General features: G+C 44.0%; 11 protein-coding genes across 11 annotated transcripts; 6 read left to right on the forward strand and 5 right to left on the reverse strand.

Annotated features, from left to right (window-relative positions):
- Positions 1-14: 14 nt before the first annotated feature.
- SAMD00019534_043540 (hypothetical protein) lies at positions 15-4,476 on the forward strand (the record flags this gene model as incomplete). The annotated part of the gene is made up of 6 exons (XM_012900859.1): positions 15-889; positions 959-1,062; positions 1,133-1,260; positions 1,319-1,471; positions 1,545-4,220; positions 4,390-4,476. The coding sequence occupies 6 exons, from the start codon at positions 15-17 to the stop codon at positions 4,474-4,476; spliced, it is 4,023 nt and encodes a 1,340-aa protein (XP_012756313.1).
- Positions 4,477-4,665: 189 nt separating this feature from the next.
- On the forward strand, positions 4,666-5,805 carry SAMD00019534_043550 (hypothetical protein; the record flags this gene model as incomplete). Its single annotated transcript, XM_012900860.1, has 4 exons — positions 4,666-4,699; positions 4,820-4,908; positions 4,991-5,308; positions 5,368-5,805. The coding sequence occupies 4 exons, from the start codon at positions 4,666-4,668 to the stop codon at positions 5,803-5,805; spliced, it is 879 nt and encodes a 292-aa protein (XP_012756314.1).
- A 204-nt stretch (positions 5,806-6,009) lies between these two features.
- Positions 6,010-7,797, reverse strand: SAMD00019534_043560 (hypothetical protein; the record flags this gene model as incomplete). The annotated part of the gene is made up of 1 exon (XM_012900861.1): positions 6,010-7,797. A coding segment is annotated over one exon (1,788 nt), but the record flags the coding sequence as incomplete, so codon positions are not given.
- Positions 7,798-8,357: 560 nt separating this feature from the next.
- SAMD00019534_043570 (hypothetical protein) lies at positions 8,358-12,784 on the reverse strand (the record flags this gene model as incomplete). Its single annotated transcript, XM_012900862.1, has 3 exons — positions 8,358-10,696; positions 10,783-11,310; positions 11,368-12,784. The coding sequence occupies 3 exons, from the start codon at positions 12,782-12,784 to the stop codon at positions 8,358-8,360; spliced, it is 4,284 nt and encodes a 1,427-aa protein (XP_012756316.1).
- Positions 12,785-13,689: 905 nt separating this feature from the next.
- On the reverse strand, positions 13,690-14,427 carry SAMD00019534_043580 (hypothetical protein; the record flags this gene model as incomplete). Its single annotated transcript, XM_012900863.1, has 3 exons — positions 13,690-14,004; positions 14,069-14,330; positions 14,405-14,427. 3 exons carry the CDS (start codon positions 14,425-14,427, stop codon positions 13,690-13,692), a joined length of 600 nt encoding a protein of 199 aa, XP_012756317.1.
- Positions 14,428-15,175: 748 nt separating this feature from the next.
- On the forward strand, positions 15,176-16,048 carry SAMD00019534_043590 (hypothetical protein; the record flags this gene model as incomplete). Its single annotated transcript, XM_012900864.1, has 2 exons — positions 15,176-15,239; positions 15,450-16,048. The coding sequence occupies 2 exons, from the start codon at positions 15,176-15,178 to the stop codon at positions 16,046-16,048; spliced, it is 663 nt and encodes a 220-aa protein (XP_012756318.1).
- A 1,156-nt stretch (positions 16,049-17,204) lies between these two features.
- SAMD00019534_043600 (hypothetical protein) lies at positions 17,205-19,658 on the forward strand (the record flags this gene model as incomplete). Its single annotated transcript, XM_012900865.1, has 3 exons — positions 17,205-17,616; positions 17,673-18,094; positions 18,159-19,658. 3 exons carry the CDS (start codon positions 17,205-17,207, stop codon positions 19,656-19,658), a joined length of 2,334 nt encoding a protein of 777 aa, XP_012756319.1.
- A 44-nt stretch (positions 19,659-19,702) lies between these two features.
- On the reverse strand, positions 19,703-21,820 carry SAMD00019534_043610 (hypothetical protein; the record flags this gene model as incomplete). The annotated part of the gene is made up of 2 exons (XM_012900866.1): positions 19,703-20,657; positions 20,823-21,820. The coding sequence occupies 2 exons, from the start codon at positions 21,818-21,820 to the stop codon at positions 19,703-19,705; spliced, it is 1,953 nt and encodes a 650-aa protein (XP_012756320.1).
- Positions 21,821-21,857: 37 nt separating this feature from the next.
- Positions 21,858-22,590, reverse strand: SAMD00019534_043620 (hypothetical protein; the record flags this gene model as incomplete). Its single annotated transcript, XM_012900867.1, has 2 exons — positions 21,858-22,343; positions 22,513-22,590. 2 exons carry the CDS (start codon positions 22,588-22,590, stop codon positions 21,858-21,860), a joined length of 564 nt encoding a protein of 187 aa, XP_012756321.1.
- Positions 22,591-22,831: 241 nt separating this feature from the next.
- Positions 22,832-23,926, forward strand: SAMD00019534_043630 (hypothetical protein; the record flags this gene model as incomplete). Its single annotated transcript, XM_012900868.1, has 3 exons — positions 22,832-22,978; positions 23,060-23,092; positions 23,195-23,926. The coding sequence occupies 3 exons, from the start codon at positions 22,832-22,834 to the stop codon at positions 23,924-23,926; spliced, it is 912 nt and encodes a 303-aa protein (XP_012756322.1).
- Positions 23,927-24,435: 509 nt separating this feature from the next.
- On the forward strand, positions 24,436-25,493 carry SAMD00019534_043640 (hypothetical protein; the record flags this gene model as incomplete). Its single annotated transcript, XM_012900869.1, has 3 exons — positions 24,436-24,693; positions 24,753-25,100; positions 25,284-25,493. The coding sequence occupies 3 exons, from the start codon at positions 24,436-24,438 to the stop codon at positions 25,491-25,493; spliced, it is 816 nt and encodes a 271-aa protein (XP_012756323.1).
- Between the last annotated feature and the right edge of the window lie 120 nt (positions 25,494-25,613).

Raw genomic sequence — 25,613 nt, forward strand, 5'->3', positions numbered from 1 at the left:
CGCTGGTGACCGCGATGTTCCACTTCTCTGTGCGAAAGGACTTGCTGCCGGTGGTGTTCTCACTGGGTGGCTTCTGGAACGTCATGAACAACAAAGCACCCTATCTCATTCCCCACTTTATCACACCGTTCAACTTTGTGCTCACCATCATCATCTATCTCTGTATCTTCTTGGCGACCGTCCAGCCTCGCAGCAGCAGTAGGAGCGCCTCTGCGCATGACACGTCGTCGGCGGCCAGTGACAGGGACAGGTCTTCGGCACCCAACTCACCCTCGCCCTATGGGCGACATGGACAGGGCCACGGCTCGACGTCCGGCTCACCCATGACCACGCACTACTCAGCACACGGCGGCGCCACTGCGCCCTCGACACAGAGCTATCATCGCATCCACGAATACCTACGCGCAATCATACTGGACAGCTCATTCTACACCAACATCCTGCAGGTGATGGGCGTCGTGCTCATTGTCTTTGTGCTGTTTGTGTCGATCATGGCTGGCGGCATGCTGATCGACAAGTCCGACCAGTCGGTCGTCAACGTCGTCTGGCAGACACTGGTCAACATCCTATACGACACACCCAACGAGATCTTTCACATCAACGAGGCCATTGTCCGCATGATCACCACGCTGTTTATCACGTGTCTGATCACACTGTATCACTTCCAGGTGCGCAAGACATATACACTCCTCTCGCTGGCCGCAGTGCTGCCACACCTGGCCATCTCGCTCTACCTGCTCGAGGCGTCGCTGTCGGGCAACCCAGATGAGGGACGCGACTATGTCAACGATCCCTATGGAGGAGGCATCTTCTACATACTCAATGTGGTGAGCTACGTCAGCTATTACAGTGGACTGATCATCGACATTGTTCAGGCCAGCGGTGAGAAGTACGTTCGGTGGAAGGCCGAAGGAGAGATACTACATCGTCGACTATCAATTGAACTCGATCAACAAAGCGACTTTATGAATCGAATCTATGCCAATGGCACCCAACAACTTCTGGAGAAGGTAGACTTTATGCAAAAGATTGTTGACAAGGTGACCAACTCATCGATTGAAGGTATGTGTCGTCGCAAAGTGTCTTTGGTCCTAATGACAGTCACTCACTCACTCACTCATTCAATCAATAGTATCAAAGGCATGTGTACAATTATCATCAACGGATGTCAATAAGGGACAACTCAAACATATCAATACGATCCAGAATAGTACCAACAGGGCTCTAAACCTTGTGGACGATATCAAGTTAATATTGGCTGTATGTTATTGATTGATCAAATGACCTTTATCAATATACTCACACATACACATATTAGATTGAGACAGGAGATATAACAATGGATGAGACACCATTCAATATATACTCATTGATTGAGGTACTAATGGATATTCTGGCAAAGGATCTGACAAACAGTGATGTGGAACTTGTATTTAGAATCAACGAAGATGTTCCAACAAACTTGATCAGTGTAAGATATATCATACTCAAAGGAATAGTCCCAATCAGACACACCAACTCACACAGACAATCAATTATAATAGGACCCAGCTGCAATCATACAGGTGTTGTTACAGTTACTAAAGAATGCTATCAAGTTCATGGTGCGTGGAGAGGTTGGTGTTATTATATCAAAGAGCTCAATGATGATGCAATCAAACCAACATTTGGATATGAATGATCAGGACGATGATCCTGATGTTGTGTTGGAGATATCTGTGTTTGACAGTGGCCCTGGCATGACCAACGAGCAACTGGACATTTGCAATCAATTCGCACCATTCCCCAACTTCAAGAACCCAGGCAGCGATGATGTCGATGAGATGATCCTCTCGCCCATGAGCAATCCACCAGACGATGAGACATCATCGTCATGTACAGAGACAAGTGAAGACAAGTATCACTCAAACAACAACAACATTGGATCATCCACGGGCGACCAAGGTACCACAACAACAACCTCAAACAGTGATTCATCGTCACAAGGCACTGGACTGGGATTGTTCATATGCTACAAGATCATCAAGGGCCTGAATGGAACACTGCAGGCACATAACAATGGCGACTGTGGCTTGGCATTTGTAATGCGAATACCATTCCAAGAGGACAACCTTAACTCGACAAACACTGAGAATCCATTCGCACTGAGTCGCGACCAGGCAGAGGTATTTGATGGCCTGCCCGTGTTGATCATCGATGACAACTCGAACGTTCGCGCCAGCACTGAGATCATACTACGCCGTCTGGGATGTCTGGCAAAGTCTGTATCGAGCACAGTGGAGGGCTTGCGAGAGCTGAAGCTGGCCACACAGCTCAACCCATATCGCGTGGTACTGGTTGACAATAACATGCCGGGCTGCGATGGCCTTGAGACCATGCAGATGCTCAAGGACAACCCACTGTTCAGTGAGCTGAAGCGCGTTCTACTGCTCTCACCGTCCGACATGATTATGAATAACGAGAAGACGGGCAGCGACGCGTGCATCGTCAAACCTTTGACACCAACCAATCTCATCAGAGGCATCTCGGACGTTCACTCAATCAAGTCACATCATCACAAAAAGAAGTTCCACTCGGCCTACCCCACAAAGGTATTCGACTCGATTCGCGGTCCAACTCTGCGTGTGCTGGTGGGCGAGTCCGATTGCAACCAGCAACAGTCTATCAAGGATGTGTTGGACACGTACAACTGCCACTCACGTATTGTTCAAGATGGCGCCACATTGATATCGATGGCCAAGAAGAACTTTTACGACCTTTTGCTCGTCAACTTTGAGCTGCCAGTCAATTCGGGACTCGAGGTGACAGAGGCCATCAGAAAGAACGAGGCCATCGTGGCGGCAATCACGTCCTCACCGACCACCAAGCACATTGGACCGGATATCCAAGATGACTCTCTCACTGGCGGCGTCAGTGGTAGTATTAGTGACAGGGCACATGCACGCCGACTGTCCTATCCCCAACTACTATCCAGTGCCGAGCTGTCGATGATGCATAGGCGACGAGGCAACATTACGATCATTGGTATCTCCAACCGACCTCTGTCTCAGGAGGAGATCGACCGTCTGAAGCAATCGGGCATGGACGACTATTGTCTGATTGAACACTTACCCAACGCATTGCCAGCACTTCTCGCCGAGCTTGAGAAGAAGAAGAGGATGTCGCCCACCCAGAAGACTCTGTCTCCGCTCACAACGGTCATGGAGAAGAAGGACGATGCCAACATGCCCACACTCTCAATGTCAGCCAAGATTGGCATGACCTCATCGTCATCATCCACAGGTAGCAACAGCAACATCAACATCAACAACAGCAACAGTAACAACAACAACATCAACATCAATATCAACAATAGCAACAATAACAACAATCAGCCTGGCGGAGGCAGCAGCAGAGCCATTGCAACATCGGGCATTAGCGCGAGCACTGGGGTGCTCAAATCGACCAAGCGTGTGCAGGACCTGGAGAACGTAATCAGTCGATTCGTACCTATCGAGTTCCAACAGCTCATCGCACCATCGGGCATGGAGCACGTATATCTTGGCGACGCCATCTCAAAGACCATCACAATATTCTTTAGTGATATTCGCGACTTTACATCGACCACCGAGAAGATGCTCGTCGATGATGTTATCGACTTCCTCAACACGTACCTGGCATTTGCCATTCCGGCAATCACAGACAAGGGTGGCTTCATCGACAAGTTCATTGGCGACGCTATCATGGCCATCTTCCCACACAACGACATACGCGAGCAAGCCATATCGGCGGTTAAGGCAGCCATTGGCATGATGAAGTCGTTGGACTTTATGGCCGAGTCTGGTTTCAGGTTCAAGAGTGTAGAGACAGGTATCGGAATCAACACTGGCAAGACAATCATTGGAATCGTTGGCACAGAGACAAGGATGGAGCCAACTGCACTCGGAGACCCTGTCAATCTTGCGTCGAGAACTGAGCCACTGTGCAAGGAGTATGGATCGAGGATCTTGGTGACTCAGTTCACTGTCGAGGCAATTGGAGCATCAATCGATGAGTTTACCATTCGTCTGGTGGACAGTGTCAAGGTCAAGGGCAAGAGTGAGGCAGTGGACATCTACGAGATCATTGATGGCGAGCGTGATGAGATCAAGGCACTCAAGATGAACATCCTGCCCTCATTCAACATGGGCGTTGAGAACTTCAAGAAACAGAACTATGAAGAGGCCCTTTCTCAATTTCAGGTATGTTGTTGTTGTTTATTAATTTGTTTGCAAGCCTACGAACGTTGTGACCTTGGAGACCAACATTTCTACTGGTTGGCCCTTCGTTTGCTGTTTGCTTTGCAGTAATGTCCTCTAACCTAACCTTAACATCTCCATCCAATCACACACTATTGGGATTGTTGAACAGAATTGTGCCGAAATGTACCCAGGTGATAAACCGACACTCATCTTTATTCAAAGGTGTATCGAGTCTGTGGAGAGTGCGAATGAATAAAGACGATCCCATGTCTTATAATTGTACAACCAACCAGATGATCATACACTACTTATCATCAACTACATTCCTTTTCAAAGGAAATATCGTCTTGGCCAATTAGATGCAAAGATGAAAGGGTACGAGTTGCCCCGACTCTTCCCCCAAAGATATTTGCAACAATGTTTTGTTGGGGTTTCTTTCTGGATTATGCAAAGATGGGATGTACAAGTGCGTCTGCCCGGTATGATCACTTTTAAGCTAAGTGTAGCCAGAAGTACATACCATCATCACAGTAATAGTCATTAAGATCAAACTAGAGTCAAACAAAGAGATAATATACTTATACAATCACACATAACAGATCACAAAATGGGAGAGTTTTTATTATTAGACAGGAGTCTAACCATCGACACCATTATCGAGATAATGAGTCTAAATGAACCTAAATATGTATGATCAAACAACTACATGTATTTTGCAAACCCATCCAACCACAAACTCAAACTCACACAACCACTAAACTCAACAATAGGAATCAGAGGATATAGAAATGATTGAATTAAATACACAACAACAAAGGAAGCCAAAGAAGAAGAAGTTTAGGTTGAAGTTGATGGATGATATTGTTGCTTCGTCTGGACAGGACTATGAGACAATGCCAGTATACCTCTATGAGAATAGGACTCAGATCACTCAGTTGGATCTAAGTTATAATAATATTAGGAGAGTTGAAGATATTGATCAATTATCACGTCTGACCATATTGGTACTGGACAACAATCAAATTGGCAATTGCAACTCTTTTCCATATCTTCCAACTCTAAAGACACTATCACTTAACAATAATAATGTAAGTATCATCATCATTTGTTGGAATCCATGAACCATTCTAATCATATCTCTCCTTAGATTGATGATCTAAAACAGTTCATTGAATCAATCAAAGAGAAGTTCCCCAACTTAACACATCTTAGCTTGCTGAAGAACCCTGCTTGTCCAAGTCTGTACCTGGATGGTGTGGACTTTGGAGCATATCAATTCTATAGATACTTTGTACTCTACCATCTGAGGAGCTTAAAGTTCTTAGACTTCCTAGAGGTCACACCCAAAGAGAGAATGGAATCATACCGTCGACAATCACATACCTTATTTGGAAATCATCGTCGTCTGAACAATGAAGGACCAGCAGAGACTCCACAACATGATGACGGATCAATTTCCGAGCAGCTCGAGTCTACAAGGGATAGCAGGGGAGCTAGTATTCGACCGATGGACCATCACGAAGGTTTCCATCGCCAGACCTCTCAATCAGAAGGCAACAAGTACATTATAAATGACGATCTATAGGATCTAGCCTTATCCGCTGTCTGATCGTCTGGCAAAAGTCTGCCAGTCGACGAAGAACCAATCGATGGTGCGTGGAGATGGGGATGATGTATTTATTAATAAATGAGTGAAACCTCTTACATTGTAACATTACAGGATTGAGTAGTTGTTGAGATCGATCTATCGATCAAGACGATTGATGAACGGTGGTACACAAGTCTATTTGGGTCTGTGATTGACAAATCTGAGTGCAAGCAATGATCCAACGTTGAAAACTGTGGATATGATCACCAAGGCTAAGCCATTCATCGGGATGTCGTTGACCTTGAGCTCTAGTCTCTTGAGGATGTCATCACCATTGTACAAAACACACTCGGGTGAACCTGGCGGCAGTGGACACGGATACTGATTGCCACGGAACTCGTTGGCCGCCAGACCACCGTAGCTGTACTGGTAAAGCGATGTGTAGCCGATCCATGTCATGTAGATTGGGAAGGTGGCTGGGTTGATGATGAAGCCGGTAGTGATGGCCCAGAATGTCATCAGCAGATTGGCCATCAGGGAGGATGCGGCAAAGGATCGCAGGAGACACGCGGCAAGAAAGCCAAGAGAGGCGGAGCAGTACTGTGCCAGCATCATAAAGACAAAGAAGATGAGGAAGTGTTCGAATGATGGACGCAGGTTGGCCATCCAGTAGAAAATACACGAGAAGATGAATGAAGTAACCACCTCGAATGGAAGAGTGGCGGCTTTGGTCGCCAGCCAGTATGGCAGTGTCTGATAAGTGCCATCATAGTACTCTCGGTCATACACTAGTAGCTCTTCAGAGTATTGTAGGATGTTGGCAATGATGATTAGATAGGGTTGAAGGATGACCACGACGTAGAAGGCTGACACACGACTCTTGATACCACTGAGGTCCTCACCGAGTTGGTAGAACATGCCACCAATGATCAACGAAACGAGCACAGTCTCGATGAGACGCGACATTACGATGGTCTTGTCGCGAACCATGTTGAGCATCGATCGGTGATACAGTAACCAAGAGTGAAGAATCACATTGGTATTACGCTTGGGGATAGAGAAGGTGCGGGTCTCATCCTCTCCGTTTGAAGCCATGTCGTCCATGTTGCTGCGGTAGGTGGGTGATGCTTGGAAGCCCTGTAGGAGTGCTTCCAGTCGCAATGTGGACTCATTCTGCACGTCATCGTCTTGGTAGTTGATTGTGATGAGGTCCAGGAAGAAGTCTGATGGGTTGACATCGTCAGGACATATGTGTCCAAGTGAGGCAAAGTGCTCGACAATGGTCTTGGTTGGGCCAAAGTAGACGACACGACCCTTTGACAACAGCAGCACATAGTCAAACATCTGGAAGATGTCTGGACGAGGCTGATGGATCGTACAGATGATTGTCTTTTGTTGACGTGACAGAGACAGCAGTGTCTGAACCAGGTTGTGGGCGGTGAAGCTGTCCAGACCACTTGTAGGCTCGTCCAAGAAGAGTACACCGGGGTTCGACAACATCTGCACACCAATGGACACACGACGCATCTCACCACCGGATATTCCACGCTTGCCGTGGCCACCAACGATGCGATCGGCACAGTCACGTAACGCCAGCTCGGCAATGAGATCCTCGACGATCTGTAGCTTTCGCTCCTTGCTCAGCGTGCCTGGAAGACGCAGCAGACCAGAGTAGCGTAGGGTCTCACGCACGGTGAGGAAGGGCAATAGATGGTCGGACTGCATGACGTATCCGACCGATTGTTTTGCCTCCTTGGCAGTGACGGCATGGCCATTGAACAGGATGTCACCTTTCACGGTGAGATCCTCGCATCTTCCAGCGAGTGTGTTTAGCAAGGTGGTCTTACCCGATCCACTAGTACCCATTATAGCACAGAATGAACCGGCGGGAATCTTAATATGACTAAGATCCTTAAGAATCGATACTTCGCGCATTGGTGTAATCACTGGCAAAGGTATCTTCCATTCAGGAACCATCACAGATACATTCAAATCTTGTATCTCTACATCGAATGACATTGCTTTGCCCCATGACACTATACATATTTGAATGTTGATTGTGTAAGTTATTGAACCATCGATCGATAGATTGATTGATTGAATAGACAACAATACAATTTAGATGTTCATGCTTTGATTTTGCCAGACTACTATGTTCTTGCCTCCCATCTATATAACTTGATTCACCTGTATCTATCATTTTTGTAATATATATTTATATGTGTGTCTATATATATCTTAAAAATATATGTAGTAGAACACCTCTTGATTCAAGAATAGTCTTGGGAATGATCATACCCTGCCAACACATCAAACTTTGAGTTGGTCCAATAACAAAAGTAATCGAAACACAAAAGAACCCTTGTCCATGCTTCTTTTTTTGTAAAGGACACACAACTGTTGGGTGTCACATGTTATCGGCACAAAAAACATTCAGATATTTACATTGTTATGTTCATTGTCTCCCAATTAAATCTTCATTATTATTATTATTTGTTAGGAGTAGATAGAAAAAGAAAGAAAAAGCATATTTATTATATTATAATAACTTAACTATGATATGCTTTTGGTGAATTGGATGATGAGGATGCCGCACGACCTAGGTTCTTGGATGATAGACGTTCTTTAAGCTCAATACCTTTGAGTCTAATGGTGTACTTCTTCTTTTTGATGATGATATAGGCTGATAGTACTATAATGGCAAGACCAACGATCGCCACTACAATCACAACAGGTATCAACCATTTGTTCTTTGTTGAACAACCTGGTAGCTTGTCAACAGTGACCAATGTCTCGTAGTTTGGATCAATGGTACCATACCTCTCAAAGTATGGTATGTTCACTGATACCAACACATTCAACACTTTGTCGTTGTTGCCATTCTCTGTTGTTGACTGTGCTGCTGCTGCTGCGGCTGGGTCGTCTGGTTTAACCAATTCAACGAAACTGTATGCTACTCGATCATCCACGATGAGACGATCGGAGAAGTATGCGTTGAGTATACCAGTGCCTTGGAATATCTCGAGTGATCGCAATGAGTTCTTGGTGTTGCTGGTGCTCTCTCCCAACTCTGACGACAGTGTTCGACATGGTGTAACTTGCTCGCCAGCTTGAGTGAGGAACAACATCTGTAGGATGTTGTTCTTTGATGCGAACTTCCAGCCCTCAATCTGTACCCTGTACTTGACAGAGTTGCTCTTGGCAGGTATGAGGTCGCCGGCAAAGTTGTACTCTTGGTCCGAGGCAAACACAACCAGGTCCACTGTGATCGTCAGGTTGGCATCATCTGGGAATGTGCCTATGAACCTGTAAGTCGTGGTACCATGATCATTGGCTTGGCTATTATTGGTGCTGTTGTTGATCCATCCGATGGTCTTGAAGTTGTATGACTTGATGATGCCAGTGGTCGTAGCATCCACCTCCCGTAATGTGCTGACACTGATGTTGAAAGATACATGATCTACGTTTGAGCCCATGACAGTAGTCTCTGGCAGGATTACTGGCACCTCAACAGGTTTGTTATCCAGAAGCAATGTACAATTGGAACCAGTGTATGAACTATCACAGTGACACTTGCCACGAACACATTGTCCATTGACACATCCCTGTGAACATACCAACTTATCAATGCTGTATACGAATCGTTGTGCACTGCCCACCAAACTGTCAACTGTTACATTGACTGGCAAACTATCGGTGTTGTTGGCTGTGCTAACATCTGAAGTGTAAGTGCAGGTGATCAATGTGTCTCCCTCTGCTTTGGGGTTGGCACAGGGTGAGCCACCGACTGCGACTGCTAGTCCAACATTGGCAAAGTTGGTACCGATGATTGATACCAAGCCTGGTGTGCCAAAGTACGTCGATGTTATGCTCTCGATGATTGGCTCATGATAGAATGATGGCAGATTGACCAGTTGGTTGCCTTTGCTGCTGATCTTGAATGTTGTGGCGCCAGTTCCAGGCGGCGATGTACAATAGGCAGTGTTGTAGTTGTTACCAACACTAGCATTGGTACACTCATCATTGTTGAAGAAGTAGGAAAGTATCGTCTCACCATTGTATGACACAGGTGCCAGCCACTTGCCATGTATCGTCACCAGTCCACCTGCGGTTGGTGGTCTTGGAGGTGTTGATACTATAGGATTTATCAGAACAGAGATGGGATCAGAGACGATGCCACAGAGCTCAATGGAGGCCGAACCAGAACGGAACGTGGGCGAGTCGATGAGGAAGTAGGCATAGGTTGGGTCCGAGTCATGAGATGTCACCGGTGTCAATGTGAGATTGTACAGTTTGGGCATCAGTTTGGTACCATTTATAAAGACACCTGTTAAGAATGATCCATCTGCTTGTACCATTGTCTGATTTGTCGTAGGCGACAGAGATGCTATTTGAGGTGGGGGATACTTGAACTGCTGGCCCTGTCCCCTCTTCCTACCAGTGTAAGGGATATTAATGTTATCCAGTGTCAAAATCTGATATCCACACAATGGCGGCAGGTCGAATGAGATTGTGTTTGCAGCAGTCTTGGTCACAGTCACATTGTAACCATTCATGGTTGCCTTTAGGTCTGTGTTGGTGGCATCCTCAATGAACAACACTTGTGCACCACCCTTGAAGGTGGCAGTGTATGAAGTTGATGTGATACATGGTGCCCAACTAACTGAACTATTGACAAGTTGCAAACCATTCCAAGTGATCCCAAATACTCCTTTTGCCTTGTTTGTTGGGGACAGGTCGAATGTAAAATATGTATCATTGACATATGACAGGTTCAACACTGGTACTCTGTCCAATGTCACTGACCATGTCTCATAATAATAACCAAATGAGTGACCCTTAATAATGGCCTTCATTCCAACTTGATCAATCATTGCTACATAGGGTTCTGATGATTGATTGAATGATGTTGATTGATAGATTTTGTTAAATATTTTGTTATGGTGAGTTTGAATAAACTATCCAGTTCCTTACCCATAATTCCAAGTTGTACACGTATATTGTAATTGGGGTCGTGGTCAATGAAGGGGAATGATCCATGCTTGACGCTCAAGTAAAATGTAGTACCTGTTGTCATTGGTGGCACATCACAAGTGATCACAGAATTTGGTGTCACTACGCGAACATTAGGACATTGAATGACGGAAAAGTTGGTATTGATCAAGTTGACTTCAGGCATATCTGCTGATGTTCCCAAGAACACGCCATTGATTGTCAATGTTCCACCTGCTAGTGACAAGTATGCCGGTGATATGCTATTCACCCATGTATAGTCGCTGGTTGTGAATGTGACATTGTTGGATATTTGATCTTGCGTCATGACCTGTCCAGTGATGGTGCCAGGCGCATCTTTAAAGTCGCATGTCAAAAGTGTATCGGTACCTCTTATGTTGATACAGTAGTCCAGGCCACCAATCAGGAGAATATAAATGGGGTCGGCGAAGTTTGTACCATGAATGGATACAACTGGAAACACAAACTCTGCACTTGTTATTATGGGTTCTGTGCGTATCTTGAAGTTAGTGTTGAGTATGATGTCAATTTGTCATGATCACTTACCAAGGTAGTTGACTGAGGTGATGAAGGTCCTTACATGGTTGGTATCAAGGTCTGAGAGTGTGACACTATGAGGATAATTACTGCCGCCACCAGATGGAATGTTTACAACTAGCTTCTTGGGAGACAGGGACACAAGGCTGGCTACAAGTGAATTGGTGCTAATGGATGGATTGAATGAGGCATAGTTTGATATCATTGGTATATCATAGTTGGTCAGGCCTGTGACTGGTATTCTTATCTTTGGTATTGACAGATCCTCAACAGGCTTAGCAATGCCAAATACTGTGACCAGGGGTGCAGTCGCACCTGGATTGGCACCCATGAATGACTTGGAGGCCGAATCGAACTGGTACACTCTAGATGTAGTGTTGCCACCGATAGTGCTGTTGAGAGGTGTGAATAGATTCCCATTGTACTTGAATGAAGTTGGTGATGTAACATTGATGTCAGCCCAAACAGTGTATGGTAGACCTCCAAAGAACTGTTGTGATATGAATGACATAACTAGGGGAGATTCGATGTTTGCCACGAGTCCAGTGTCCAACAACAAGTTGTTGGATGATGAGTGGCTGCGTACCTGATCGATAGTGATTGGCTGATCATAGAATGAGAAGAAGAGCTCGCCCAGTAAGATTGCGGGTCTCTTTTGTTGGTAGGCATTGAAGGCAATGGGACTCAATAGTGTGGGTGCAGTGGAAGGGAAGTAGATCTCCATACTCTGATAGCCAGCGATCGATGGTAAGAAGGTATAGTCACTACACTGCACTGAACCGACGGTGAAGGGACATGGGCTGGGCGTGTTGGGGAAGTTCTTTCCATAGATGGTCAGGTTGGGACTGGCCGACTTAATGGCCATCGCCCAAGGTGAGTTGAATCGATAAGTTGTGTTGTAGTATACCGAGGAGGCAACCAACTCGAATGTGAACGGCTTAAGATAGTCAGTTATTGTGATTGTTGGCAAGGCACATGTGAAACCCGAGTTGTTTGGAAGACTGACTCTGTTGCATGGGTAGCTGGTCATCGTCGGCGTAAGTAGCTGAGAAGAGGTAACACTGGTACTGGAAAACGGTAGACCCGAGACAGTGAGGACAGGTGTGTTTAGGTATGGGTCAGTCATTGATATCTTTGGTATGAAGGTGCTGTACTCAGTCTCGAGGATGACTAGCATTGTCATTGATGCGGTGGCCACACGCCAGTTATAGGGGTCATCCATCGTGGTGTAGATGTATGGTGTAGCCTGATTGGTATTGCCTGCAAAGTTGGCGCAATACTGTAGACAACGCTGAGGGAATGTTTGGAACACAGATTGGCCACTACTAGATCCGTTGATCCAGCCCCATTCTGTCCAATCATTGTTTGTTGGTGCCAAACCAAGCCATATACCCTGGTTGGGAGGCACTGCCAAATTTGCCTTCATAGTTGTAATCACAATATCCAACTCATCCTTATCATCGATTGTTAAGTAATATCTTTAATGTGAGGATAGTGTTGTGGATGGTGTCAGTGCGTGAATGAGTGATTGATTGAATGATTGAATGACTGCTTGATTGATACATACCCAGATCCTGCTTGAGGATCATAACCAGTTCTGGTCAAACCATCAGACCAATTATAGATACCGCCATCATTGGCAAAGTAATTGTGTCCTGAATAATTGAAGGAATATGTAATTGAATGTACCGTACAATGAGGCCCACCAACACTAAGATAAAGAAATAATGCTACCAAACAATGGCAGATTATTGAATAGTACATTAAAAGTGAAGTAATACTATTATATATGTATAAATAAACAGAGAGAATAAGAGTATCAATCGAACAATGCAGAGTGACTCTACATACCGTCATGTGATATTCTTCAAAGGTTACAATGACTTCAATTCAAGGTGAGGATTGGGTATCCGGGATAGAGTGCAGAAAGGGCGATCATTCAAACAACCACAGAACCGCGAAAGGGTATATCCCCTGTGAAGGACCACCTCTTCGCCAGACGAGGAATAAAAAACTATCAAAAATCGTTTCCAGATTTGTATCTGAGAGGCCGAATGATGGGTGTTTTGTGTGGGGGTGTTTTGTGTGGGGGTGTTTGATAATAATACAAGTTTGTTAGATCAAAAAACGACAATGTTGATGATGCGAGCACCGAATGAATTTGGTTACTGATCATCGCAAGTACTGTAAGCCTTTTTGGTCATCAACAGGCAGAGAGTTGGCCATTGAAAGAGAAATGAATCAATCATAATAATATATATAAATATTTGTATTTCATTACAAAGTAATAGATGGTATGAGGGCCTTCCAGGTTACAAAATGGACTCATGACTAGGACCTGACGATACCAGCTGGCTCACTTGCAGACTTGATGGTGGCAGGTGGTAGGTCCTTCTGTTTGTAATCCTCCTTGATCTGACCGTAGAGTTGCTCCTCCTCTTCGTCCTGTTTCTTTTGAAGTCGCTTCGATACAACCAAACTGATGATTGAGAAGAACAACTGAAGCAATGTAATACCATCGGTGATTGCAAGTCTAATGATATCAATCTTTGCAAAGGTCTCTAACCAGATCATAACACCAGTCAATGCTCCTTCAATAACAAGTATAATGGCTCCCATGATAACCATCAGTTTCCACCAATTGGACTGTTAAATGATTAGTAAGTTAATATGATCATCACCATCAATCAATCAAACAATAAATACATACCATTGAGTAAAGGAAACAACAGAGGAACTGTCTACGTTGTTCACTACATGTTGAACCGACCATAACAAGGTAAGCTCTACTGATGATCTCCAGACCAGTACCAACTAAGTATATGGCATTCAGGGCAATGACGGCATTCCAATATACAGTTCCCAGTATAGTCTTGTTACCAAAACCTTTTAGACCCAATGGTTTGTTGTATATAATCGATCCTAAACTACCTGCCACCATAATCAATATAGTGAATGTCCACAAAAATACTCTATATGATTCATTTGTTGTTGGTTGATTGTCAGATGGGGATTATTATAAATTATAATAATAGTATTAACATACCTTGCTTTTCCAACTGCTCCCATTCTTTAATACTTCTTCTTCCTGTTATATTATTAAATAGATAAATGATTTATAAAAGTTGGATAAATTATTATTATTTTACTTATTATCATACAGATACTAATTACAAGCTAAACTAAATAATACAATGGATTGACGTTATAATATATAAACAACAAGTATTGGATGGAGACCCTCATCGATCAATCACTCTTTGCATTACACATTGCCTCATACCACACTAACACACTCACACACGCACACCCTGATTGATTGACACACACACAATCACACTAACACATATATACAGACAATATACTTTAAAATAACTTATAGCGTGGTAGTGGTATTGGAAGCAGTAGGGTATAGTGGTATAGATGTCAATAACAACCACAACAACACTGTTTGATCAATGACTGTTCAGAGTTGTGCCTCACACGTTCCACTAATATTACTTTAATCACACACTCATTGATTGATTGATTGATTGATTGATTGACATACACATACATATAAATAACACACTCACACACACACACTAAAATAACCATTGGTGGGTAGTGAGAATTAAACAGATAGACAGGTAGGAATGAGAATGAGTAGGTAATGGTGGTATGGATGTCAATAACAACACTGTTTGATCAAAGACTGTTCAGAGTTGTGCCCCACTCTTTCCTTTAAAATTACTTCCTGTTGTGTTGGTTGGGTAAATAGATAAATGATTAATTATTAAGCGTTGGAGCACGAGAACTGATCGATTGATTTTATTCAATGATTTTGCGTGCAACTTATTACTACCGCCATCTCTTTGACATCACTTGGTGGATGAGGTTCGGTAGGATAATGTCGACAATCTTTATCATCATACAATAGAACAAGGTGAAGGGTGTGTGGCTGACTCAAACGCTACGCTAAAAGGTCCGCTTTCGCTTGCTTCGCAAGCTTCGCTCTGATTTATTATATTCTTAAGAAACTCTAAGAATATATTAATATATATTTATTGGTTAGAAGTTAGGATACTACACTCACTTTGATCTCACCTTAGCCAGAGAGCTCAATCTCAAATACACCCTCAAGGATGACGACAAGCACAATGCCCTCATCTACGAGACATCTAGAATGAATGGCTCTATCCTATTCAAACCATACATCGACCAAGTGCTCGAATGGATAACTCAAGGTGTACCAAGAGCAAAGGAACTCTATCAACGACTCTGGGGTGCACTCAGCAAGCGCAACAAGATCAAACAGCTGATCAAAGTCGACAACAACAACACTCAAAGAACTATCGAATACCAACTGGATGACGACTTTACAACAGAGCGAATCACACCTACAGCCAATGGCGTCATGATCAAAGCAGCAAACAACATCGACCAGTTCGACACACCATTCGCTAGGATAATGCCATTCATTATATCCAGCGGCCGCAAGATGATCGCTACAATAATAAAGGATGATATTGACAACATCAAGTTCGTGCACACTGATGGATTCGTCACAACCAAGGAATGGACTGAGAAGCAAGGTAAGAAGTCTCTTGACTATCCATCACTTGGACAAGAGTGTGGTGACCTGAGATATGAAGGATATTGTAAGGCAACAGTTAAGAACATGGCCAAACCAATTGGAGAGTTTAAATGAATTAGGTAATAATAATTAATTAATTCAGATATATTATTGAAGTTCAGAAGAATGACTATGTTTGACCCGCCAGCGGGTCTGAACTCACGACTTCACACAACTAGTTGTGTGAATATGTATGGTTGACCCGCCAACGGGTCAACGCTTGTAGTTTGGTATGGTTAAAAGGGGTATCCGAACCTCCTAAACGATAACTCTGGAGTTAGACTTATTAATAAAAAATATATTAATTAATCATAGATGACCTCATACATTGATCTCTTCAACGATTAGGAACAAACACAACAATCATTTGGCAGTCTCATCATAAATGGTCAACTTAATCTAGAAACAAATATAAATCAAATAACATTTGGCCTCAACGATCAAGTCACACTCAATGTAGACTGTGATCTACACATTTGGTGAACTACAATCAACAGCAGAGGCAACCCTCACAGTAATAGGTAAGCTAGTAACATTACCCAAGGCATTCTTCCCATCAGATGCAGAACAACAACAAGCACCGCTGTCAACCTATAACTTTATCCCATCACAATACATGCCCAGTGAAGTCTACGCAACAGGTCTATACAGAATTGGTGACAATCCTTATCAAGTGTCCAAGATAACAATCATCAACCAATCACTGACGATACAACCACTCGATGGCCAGACAGACATCATCACCAATGGCAACTATCTCACTGTCCAACCAACTACAATCTCGTACGTCCTCTAGTTATGTCCTTTGGACATAATACCAACCCTGTAATATAATGCAAGTACAAGCCAAGACATCCAGAAATGGTACCAGGACAACAAAGAACAGCATCTAGCATACACCAGTGAACGTATCCCGTGTGAGGTATGTGGCAAGAAGCTGACACGTAGATACATTGGAGTACACAAGCGACAGGTACATGGTTTACCAAGACAACGACCAGCTCATCTACAACAGCACAGAGACTTGTGAATGAAGAGTAACAGATAACAACAATTAATAAATTATTGTCATAAATCCCGAACTTCAAATTAATTAAAAAACTCTCATTGCTGCTCATCTGTGTCATCACTCTCCCATCTTGTACATATTGTTATATTATTATCTCTTTGCTCTATTCATTATTCTCTCATACATAGTATCTTCAACGACCAACACTATACCCTCAGCAACATGTTGTTCTCAAGAGCATTGCTCAGACTCCCTCTTCGAGTAGCGCCTACCCTCAGAGGCACAACACTACCTCAGTCGTCGTTCCTTGTACCAAAACAACGCCCTCTCCCCTTGTTCTATTGTTCTTCCACAAAGAACACACCAACAACCATCGACAACCACAACAAGCTATCCAACATAACTACTGTAACATTGATCACCAACAAGTCGAGCGTAGATGATGTCTGTCAGTGGGCCGCCGACATCCCAACAATCGAGCAATCAGACATTGCCACCTTGAAGCAGAATAGAGTTAATGGTGCAGCACTGTTGACTCTGACCAAGGAGGAGCTATTGAAGCTCAACTTCCCTCTTGGTGCTGCAAGCAATCTGATGATCGCAATCGACAAGCTCAAAGTACCAGTCAAGAAGGGTAAGTAACAGTCAACTGGTATACATTGTTAACAATATACTAATGATATCCATCAGCTCTTGATGCCAGCAAGTTGCAGGACCCGCTGCTCCCTGCCCGTGATGATCCAAGATGGGCATGTCTTCACGATCTCAAGATAGAGATGGTGAATGATGCCAAAGGCCAACTAGTTCCATGTCTCAAGAAGTTGAAGGACAAGATTGGTCAGTTCATAGAGTTGCCGAATCTTGGTGGCGCGGACGGGCTTCTACCAAAGAAGCTCGACGAGAACAAGATCAAGTCGTTCCTCATGACCCAAGAGAGATATGACTTGGTTGTGAGGTTCGCCACAATGATCAACCTTGGCCAAGTCAACATCACCAACTCTAGTCCACAGAGTGGCCTCATCCTCTCAGGACCCAATGGAGTTGGTAAGACTTTTGAATCGTATCTCCTCACCTGCATCGCCTATTTGAACAATTCAATCCTCATCTATATTGTAAGTATCCTTTTCATTTCATAATGACATCCTCTAACAAATGTTTGATCAGCCTCTCACTCAGAACATGTCTTCTCTGAAAGATGACAACCAAATGGCGGCCTATTTCCTCAACCGTTTCATCACGTTCAATGCATCCAAGGCTTCTACCATTCGATGCGCTCCCAACGACTGGAAAGCTCCCACTCTCCTCGATCTCGCTGTTGCTGGGACAACTGACAAATCCCAGGCGTTTCTTGTCTCTCGTGAGCTGATGAAACAACTCGCAACCTATACGGAGCACCCAGTCATGTACTGCTTGGACGAGCACCAACACCTTTGGAAGCAGGGCGTCGAGAGCTCCTCATTTGGCATCTCATTCACCATTGAATCTGGACCATGCTCTGGCTCAAGAACCATTCTGGTTGTCTCTGGTTCTGCACACTCTGCATTCGAGATGAACCTTCCTTCTGGCATGTCATCCTGGTTTCACAAGATACTTCCTTTCAGCGCGGAGACATTCAAAATGGTTATCCAAGATGAGAAGAGCGGTCTTTCCATCCAAGAGGAGTGGCGTTGTGACGACGAATCAATCGAGAGACTTGCAGAGATCACTGGACGATTGCCTCGAGAGTTACAAGAGATGCACGATCAGCAACACAAGTTCAAGACAGCAGAAGATTTCCTCAACCACCGCAAGATGCTGTACAACAACGAAGTCAACAAATACTTGTCAACAAGCAACGAGAAGCAAATCGGTGCCTACTATCAGTTTATGGACGCATTCTTCTCACGAATCGACAAGATGGACATGGCATTTGCTCCTGCATCTCTCTATGACACTGGACTCATCTACTTTGACCTTCGAGACAATGTGTACCGTTCAATATGCAGAGGAGCATTCCTGGCACTTCATGAACACTATTGGTCATACCGACAATTCCCAACAATGTCATCCCTTGGTCCCAATGCCACTGGAGGGCAGTTTCAGAGATTGGTTGAGAGAGCATTCCAGAGACGCACAAGCACCGACCAAATCAACGGATTCTGTCTTCGCTTACCTAGTCCCAAACCAAAAAGAGGAAGACCAAAGGCGTCAGAGAAGTTCGAGTTCGAGAAGATTGCCATATCATTTCCAGTAGTCGACAGAACAGTATATATCGAACAACGAGATGGTCAGCTCGATATCCCAAAGCACTTTGGTATGAACACACTCTACATTCCATCTTCCCCAACCTTTCCCTGTTGGGACTACATACTCTTCAACCCCTCGACCAACACGATCTACTTCGTTCAAGTATCATTGTCAACATTCCAACAACATGAATCAAACAGTCCAATATTTCCATCTTTCAACGACGACATCAACAACTACACAAGCATTGCCTCTGTCACGCAGGCAATCACAGGAAAGAAGTGTTCAACCTCCATCACTACTGAACATGAACTCCAATTTACCGCAGATGATGTCAAAGCCCATTTCATATACATCACTTGGTCAACCAAGGAGCAACAGCGCCCTCTCTACAAGAACATCACCATATTTGACAAGGAGGCTTGTCGAACAGAACTTTCGATTCAATAGAGACCACAGGCATATTGATAACATTATTTGATTAATTAATGTTATTAAATATATCCGTACTTGATTGCTAACTCCTTTAGTTTCCTCACTTCCTTCTCTCCTTTGCGCACACTTTTGGGCTCACTGTATCCACTCGCAACTTTCCAAGGTACATTGTTGAATCTATTGATCAAGTATTTGATACAAAACCAGCCACACGTATCACTGTTGGCAGCTTGATCAACTATCTTGTTGATCTTCATCTTCAAATATGTATCAGGATCAATGCGATCAATCAACACCTTGACTCGCTTCATAAAGTCATCACTTGGATCATCACCAAACGAATCGTAGTACTCTACGCTCTTGTCACAATCAGCATCAATGTTACAAGCGACCCAATGGCTGCCAGGTTGATTGGATTTGTTCAAGTTCATTATAAAGCTCATCTTGTCCTTGATCGGCAACTTATCAACACGATCAGCAGGAACTGTACCAACATATCCATCCTCCTTCCATGGCTCCATCATCTTGTCAATCTCATGATCGTAAAGTCCTTTTCCAACATTGCCGCTACCTTTAATCTCTTTATTCAATGCTCTCGAATCCTCCATCAACAGTTCAATCTTGTCCCTCTTGCCCTTAACAGTATTCATTGACTTGTTCAACTCACGCTCCAGCGCCTTGGATGTAATCTTACCCTGCTGGTATGACAGTATGTGCTTCAATATATCACCTCTGACAGTAACTGTATCAGGTAGCTTCATTACACTAAAGTCTTGAATCCTCCTCCTCATCATCATCTGATCCTGCTTCTGTTCTCTCTCAACCTTGGCCTCTTCAATAATATCCTTCATAACAATAGGTTTCTGAAACATTGGTTCATCCATGTCCTTGATCAGTTGTTTGTTCAACTCTGTCTCTGTCTGCTTGCCATCAATATATTGTTTAACTTCCTTCTCTACCTTTACTCGTGTGGTATGGTTGGGTATCTTTGTTATTGCTGTCTCCAATGGTGATCTTGTTGTAGTTGTTGTTGTTGTGGTAGTTGTTGGAACAAGACTCAGTGTATCCATTGTATTAACTGGTGCACTTGTTCCAAAATCAAGCTTGGGTATATTATCAACTTCATCAATTGGTCCTATTGTCTTTATTGTGTTAGGCGTTAATAGTCTATCAACATACTGATTAGTATCACTCTGTCCAAACTCATAGCTTGTCACCTTCATTGGTGACAGTACTCGCTCGATCTTAGCGTCAATCAGCTTGCTAGCAGTTCCAAGTCTATTCATCTCTTCTTCCTTCAACACCTCAAGTGTCATCCGATCCATTTCCATCTGCTCATCCAGTCTCATCACATCTGTCATGTACTGTATCTCTGCATCGCCCTGTTGTTGTTCAAGTTGTTCGATCTGCTTGTCAATATGTTGTTCATCGCCGTGACGCATAACTCGTTGATCCTTGAGGTCAGCCAGCTTCCTATCAATGTCCAACATTCTGTCATTCAACTTGATCAAGATCTCTCTCTTCTGGTTGTCATACTTTGTATTGTTGTACTGACTCTCTCGCTCGTATGTGTTCATAAGTTGTTTGAATCTGTCATCCAGTGCGCCCTTCAAGTTTGTTATCCTGTTATTGTTGTCTATGAGTAAGTTGTTGTTCTCGTTGAGTCTTACATTCATCTCTTGTATACCATGTACATGTACAGGCTCTGGTTCCTGCTCCTCGATAGGTGCAGGTAGTGCCTGTACATTGAAAGGAACTGGTTGAGGTAACTGAATAGGCTGGGCTTGTGCCTGTGACAACTTGTCAATCTTTTCTCTTGTCTGCTTCTCCAAGTCATGTGCATTCTTGAGTAGTGCCTCCTTGAGGTTGCTGTCCTGTATTGATCTGATGTACGCTATCTCTGTTGGAGTCGCTATTGGTTGGGCCACACCTCTCTGTTGGCTAAGCAATTTGTTGATTAGTTCTCTGTCTGTCTTGCTCGATTGAATGTACACCTTCTTCTTCTTGTTCCTGATGTACCTACCTTTGGTGTCACGTCGCAACCTTGATGGTCTGATCTTCTTGACTCTGACTTTGACTTTGTTTCCTGTTGTCTTGACTTCCAAGTGTACGTTGTGGCTCTTGGAAGAGCCACGGCCTTGCCCTTGGGCAACGTTGTGAGTCTGCTTTCTTGCCATCACAATATTATTATAGAGTGATAATCGCTGTACCTATCTAGAACTTCATCATTAGCTTATGTCTGAGCAAGTCTGATTGTTTGTTGAATGTAGCTGTTGGTGTCATACCTCTGGCAAATGGATTGGTCTTTGTTGTTGTTGTTGTTGTTGGCTCTATTTCAACTAGTGGTGTTGGAGCCTCAACAACCTTGGTCGTGACTCTACCAGAGTCACTGCCCAGACCATTATCTGCCAAAGCAGATAATGGCTTTGGTTGCATCAATGTTAGCAACGACTCAATCTTGCTTTGATCATTGCTATACTTGCTTACAAAGTCATCTAACTTCTTATCCAACGCAGAGACAGTTGTTGTCTTGCGCTTTGGTTTTAGAGGTGGTTGTTGTTGTTGTGGTTGTTCATCCACTTCATCAACATCATCATCTGAATCATACAATATATACTCTGATTGTTTCTTTCTAGCTGCTCTCGCTTTAACCAAGTTCTCCTCTCTTTGCTGTTTTATCTCTTCAAGTGTTTTTGTTGTCTTGGCCATTTATAAATATTAATATTATAATAATGAGCTTGATCACCCATAAACGGAAATTTTATGTCAATTCACTGAATCGCTTAGCAGGCACCATCTCCAACTTTACTCCACGACAAAGTATCACTTATCATTATTCATTTTTACAAACGACAAACTCGCATCTTACCTTTTGTTTGATGTATGCTTTGTGACGCTCTCTGAACTCTGAGTTCTCGTCCCAATAGTACTCTTTGAATAATGACATGTTATATCTGTTAGAGATAAATTGTTTAATTTAATTTATTTGTTTATTTGTTTATGAGTTTCCTAAATGGGACGAACAGATCGCACTTCACCCCAAAGCTCAAGGCACAACTTTGATTCTCACTCATTCATTATTCACAACAACACCAACAACTACTATTACAACTACCTCTCAATTAACTTATACTCGCTCTGTATATTCTCTTCCCATTTTGACAATGGACGACCTCTTCAATTGGATAATGTCTGATGAGTCAGAGATACCCAAAGATTTCCGCAAGGACACTGTGGAGGCCATCAAGAAGCAAGGTCTCACAATCAAGTCCCTGCAAGGACTCAGTGACAGCGATTGGAAAGAACTGATCCCACCCATGGGCCCTCGGGCAATTGTACGTGCGCATCTTCCCCCAGCTCGTAAGTACAAACAACATCGGCGCAATTCTTCATTAAATACTAACATAACACTCAAGCCGGTGCTGCAGGAGGAGGTGGTGGCCAAGCGCGTAAGTAGAAGTGAGAGCGATGAGATCGATTTATACTAATATATCATCGTAGTGTACCATTTCACTCCGAAGATGTACGACACTCACCTCACTGATGAACAGCTCCAGGACACTCCGTTCACAGACAGACAAGTCGAGCTCTGCTTCATGGCAACGGAATGCATGAGGGTTATATCGACTCAAGGGGTGCCACTTGGTTCGATGAACAACATCAAGCTTCCAATCATATCTACGTCACAGATGTGGGGTTCAGGTAAGACATCAATCGGCCAGCACTTTATTCATGCCATGAAGAGCCGACCCGATTTGTGTGGTATGGTCCTTGCCCACTTTGACAAGAACCCCAATCAGTGGCCACAACCTCATTCTATGAAACCTGCTGAGGCACTCAAACGTCTCACATCACTGGTGTCAATCACTCTCGACCTCCGAGCCATCACGGTCCAGTCAAATTCGTCCAAAGACATTGCACAAACATGGTCACTTGCAGTTGCCGACGCGTTGTTCAGAGTATATCACAGGTTGGTCGGTAACACAACTCGCCCTTTGCCGTCTGACCAAGCGAGCATCATCATCAATTCGCTGGAGCGTGCAAACGATTTCTTCTTCCATTTCGATGAGATAGACAATCTCATTGCAAACAGCCACTCAGACGAGGACTCAATCAGCATCCTCTACAAGTTTTGGGAACATGTCCTCCAGCCATTGGTTATAATGGGAGCTCCTGTCTATATCTCTGGGCGATCGTCAGTGCTATTGCTTCTCAATCAGCATCTCTTTCCAGATGATATCTCTCCAACTCGAACATACGTTACACAGATTCTCCTTCATTAGTTCACATTGGAGCACATTAAGGAGTATTTTCACAAGCGCCAAGTCATTGTGAGCCAACGTCCTGGCGCTTTGGAAACCATCTACGAGGTTTGTAGATTTCTACTCCACTCGTGCCATCACCTTACTAACACATAAAAAGTTGACTCTAGGGGCCCCACGCCTGGTTCAGGCATCAGTTGACTACCTTCTCGGAACTCCACCTGGAATGAGCATTGTTTCTAAAGACATGCATGCCTATGTCAAACAACACTTCCAGAGTGAGCTCAACCCAACAACCATGTTTACTCCAATCAAAAAGAAGCTATACTTCTCTTTGTGCTTCGCATCATTGTTCCAAGTTGGTATACCGAACTTGTGGTCCTCTGAAAGTAGTAGTAGCTAACATCCATCATGACTAGATTCCTCTCAATCTTAATTCTTCCAAGTTCAACCATGCCCATTGGGGACTGCCAGAAAACAACAGCACTCTGGCAAGCCTACTCCAAACACTGAATGTTTACATTGAGCCAATGGAGGACAGCCAACACTTTGTCTATGTCCGTGTTCCCCCAATGACAATTGAGGAGATTGCTTCGACAGGAGACAAGGACCAAGAAGTACAACAACTCGCCGACCTGGTCAATAGGTACAGAGCCTATACCAGAAGCGAACACATCACCGGGACCCCACTTGAGAGCTCCCTTGCGCATAGCATTGTCTGCAAGCTCATTGCTTGCAGGGATATCAACCCCAACCCAACCACATCTTTCCTGTTCAGTTTCCTCTCGGTGAGTACTCAATCATCGTGAGATTCCTGTATCACTCTCATACTTATACCCACACCCAGACTTCAGTAGCAAAGGATATTGTTTGGACACTCCCACTTGTGGACCTGTCCACTGCGAAGAGGTTTCCCATCTTTGTCCGAAGAACTGGACCGAAGATTCAGGACAACGTTCAGGGTCTTGATAGTTTTCTCACCATAGATGCCAACTCATCCACCGAACCAGACATCCAATTCTCGCTTGATTCCTTTGGCCTGGTCATCAAGCGTTGCTCTCCTTTCATCCTTTACAGAACGGGTCCGAAGTCCCTAAGCTCTGATTTCTACGTCAAGCTCTCCGACCATGTCGTACTGGCTTTCATTGTCAAGCTGTCTATCACCACCAATCAACTGTTGGACGAGCTCAAAAAAGTGTGCCCATCAGCTGCCATTCCAGATGTGACATTTGTGGCGGTTGTTGTCTCACCAAACATCCAGATCCAACCCGATGAAATCCCCAMTCYGAGCAACGTAATGGTCTCAGGAAAGCATTGCGCAGTCCAAGTGAATCCGGAGAGAGTCGTCGGTGGCAAAAAGTCCCCGTCAAATGTGCAGCTGGTCATCCCTTCAACCAACGCCCTGGAGAACTTGTTTTCCAAGCCACTTTGGTTGTCCATCACTACATTTCTCAATGTTGCCAACCTTCCTCCTCCCTCTGCGTGCTCACATGGCTCAGCTCCCTATCAATGGCTCGATGATCAAACGTATGATGAAGCCATAACAACAGACGAAGATGATGGCGATGACATGGACTACAGTCAATAAATGCTCGGTGAACAATTGGTGAACTTTTGGTGAACAAACGGTGAACAGTGTGTGAACTTTCGGAAGTACACTCCTGGTAACTCTCTTGGGCGTGCAAGCTGTTACAGCGCTTACGAAAGT

Source organism: Acytostelium subglobosum (genome assembly GCF_000787575.1).
Source record: "Acytostelium subglobosum LB1 DNA, scaffold: scaffold7, whole genome shotgun sequence".
Lineage (NCBI taxonomy): Eukaryota > Evosea > Eumycetozoa > Acytosteliales > Acytosteliaceae > Acytostelium > Acytostelium subglobosum.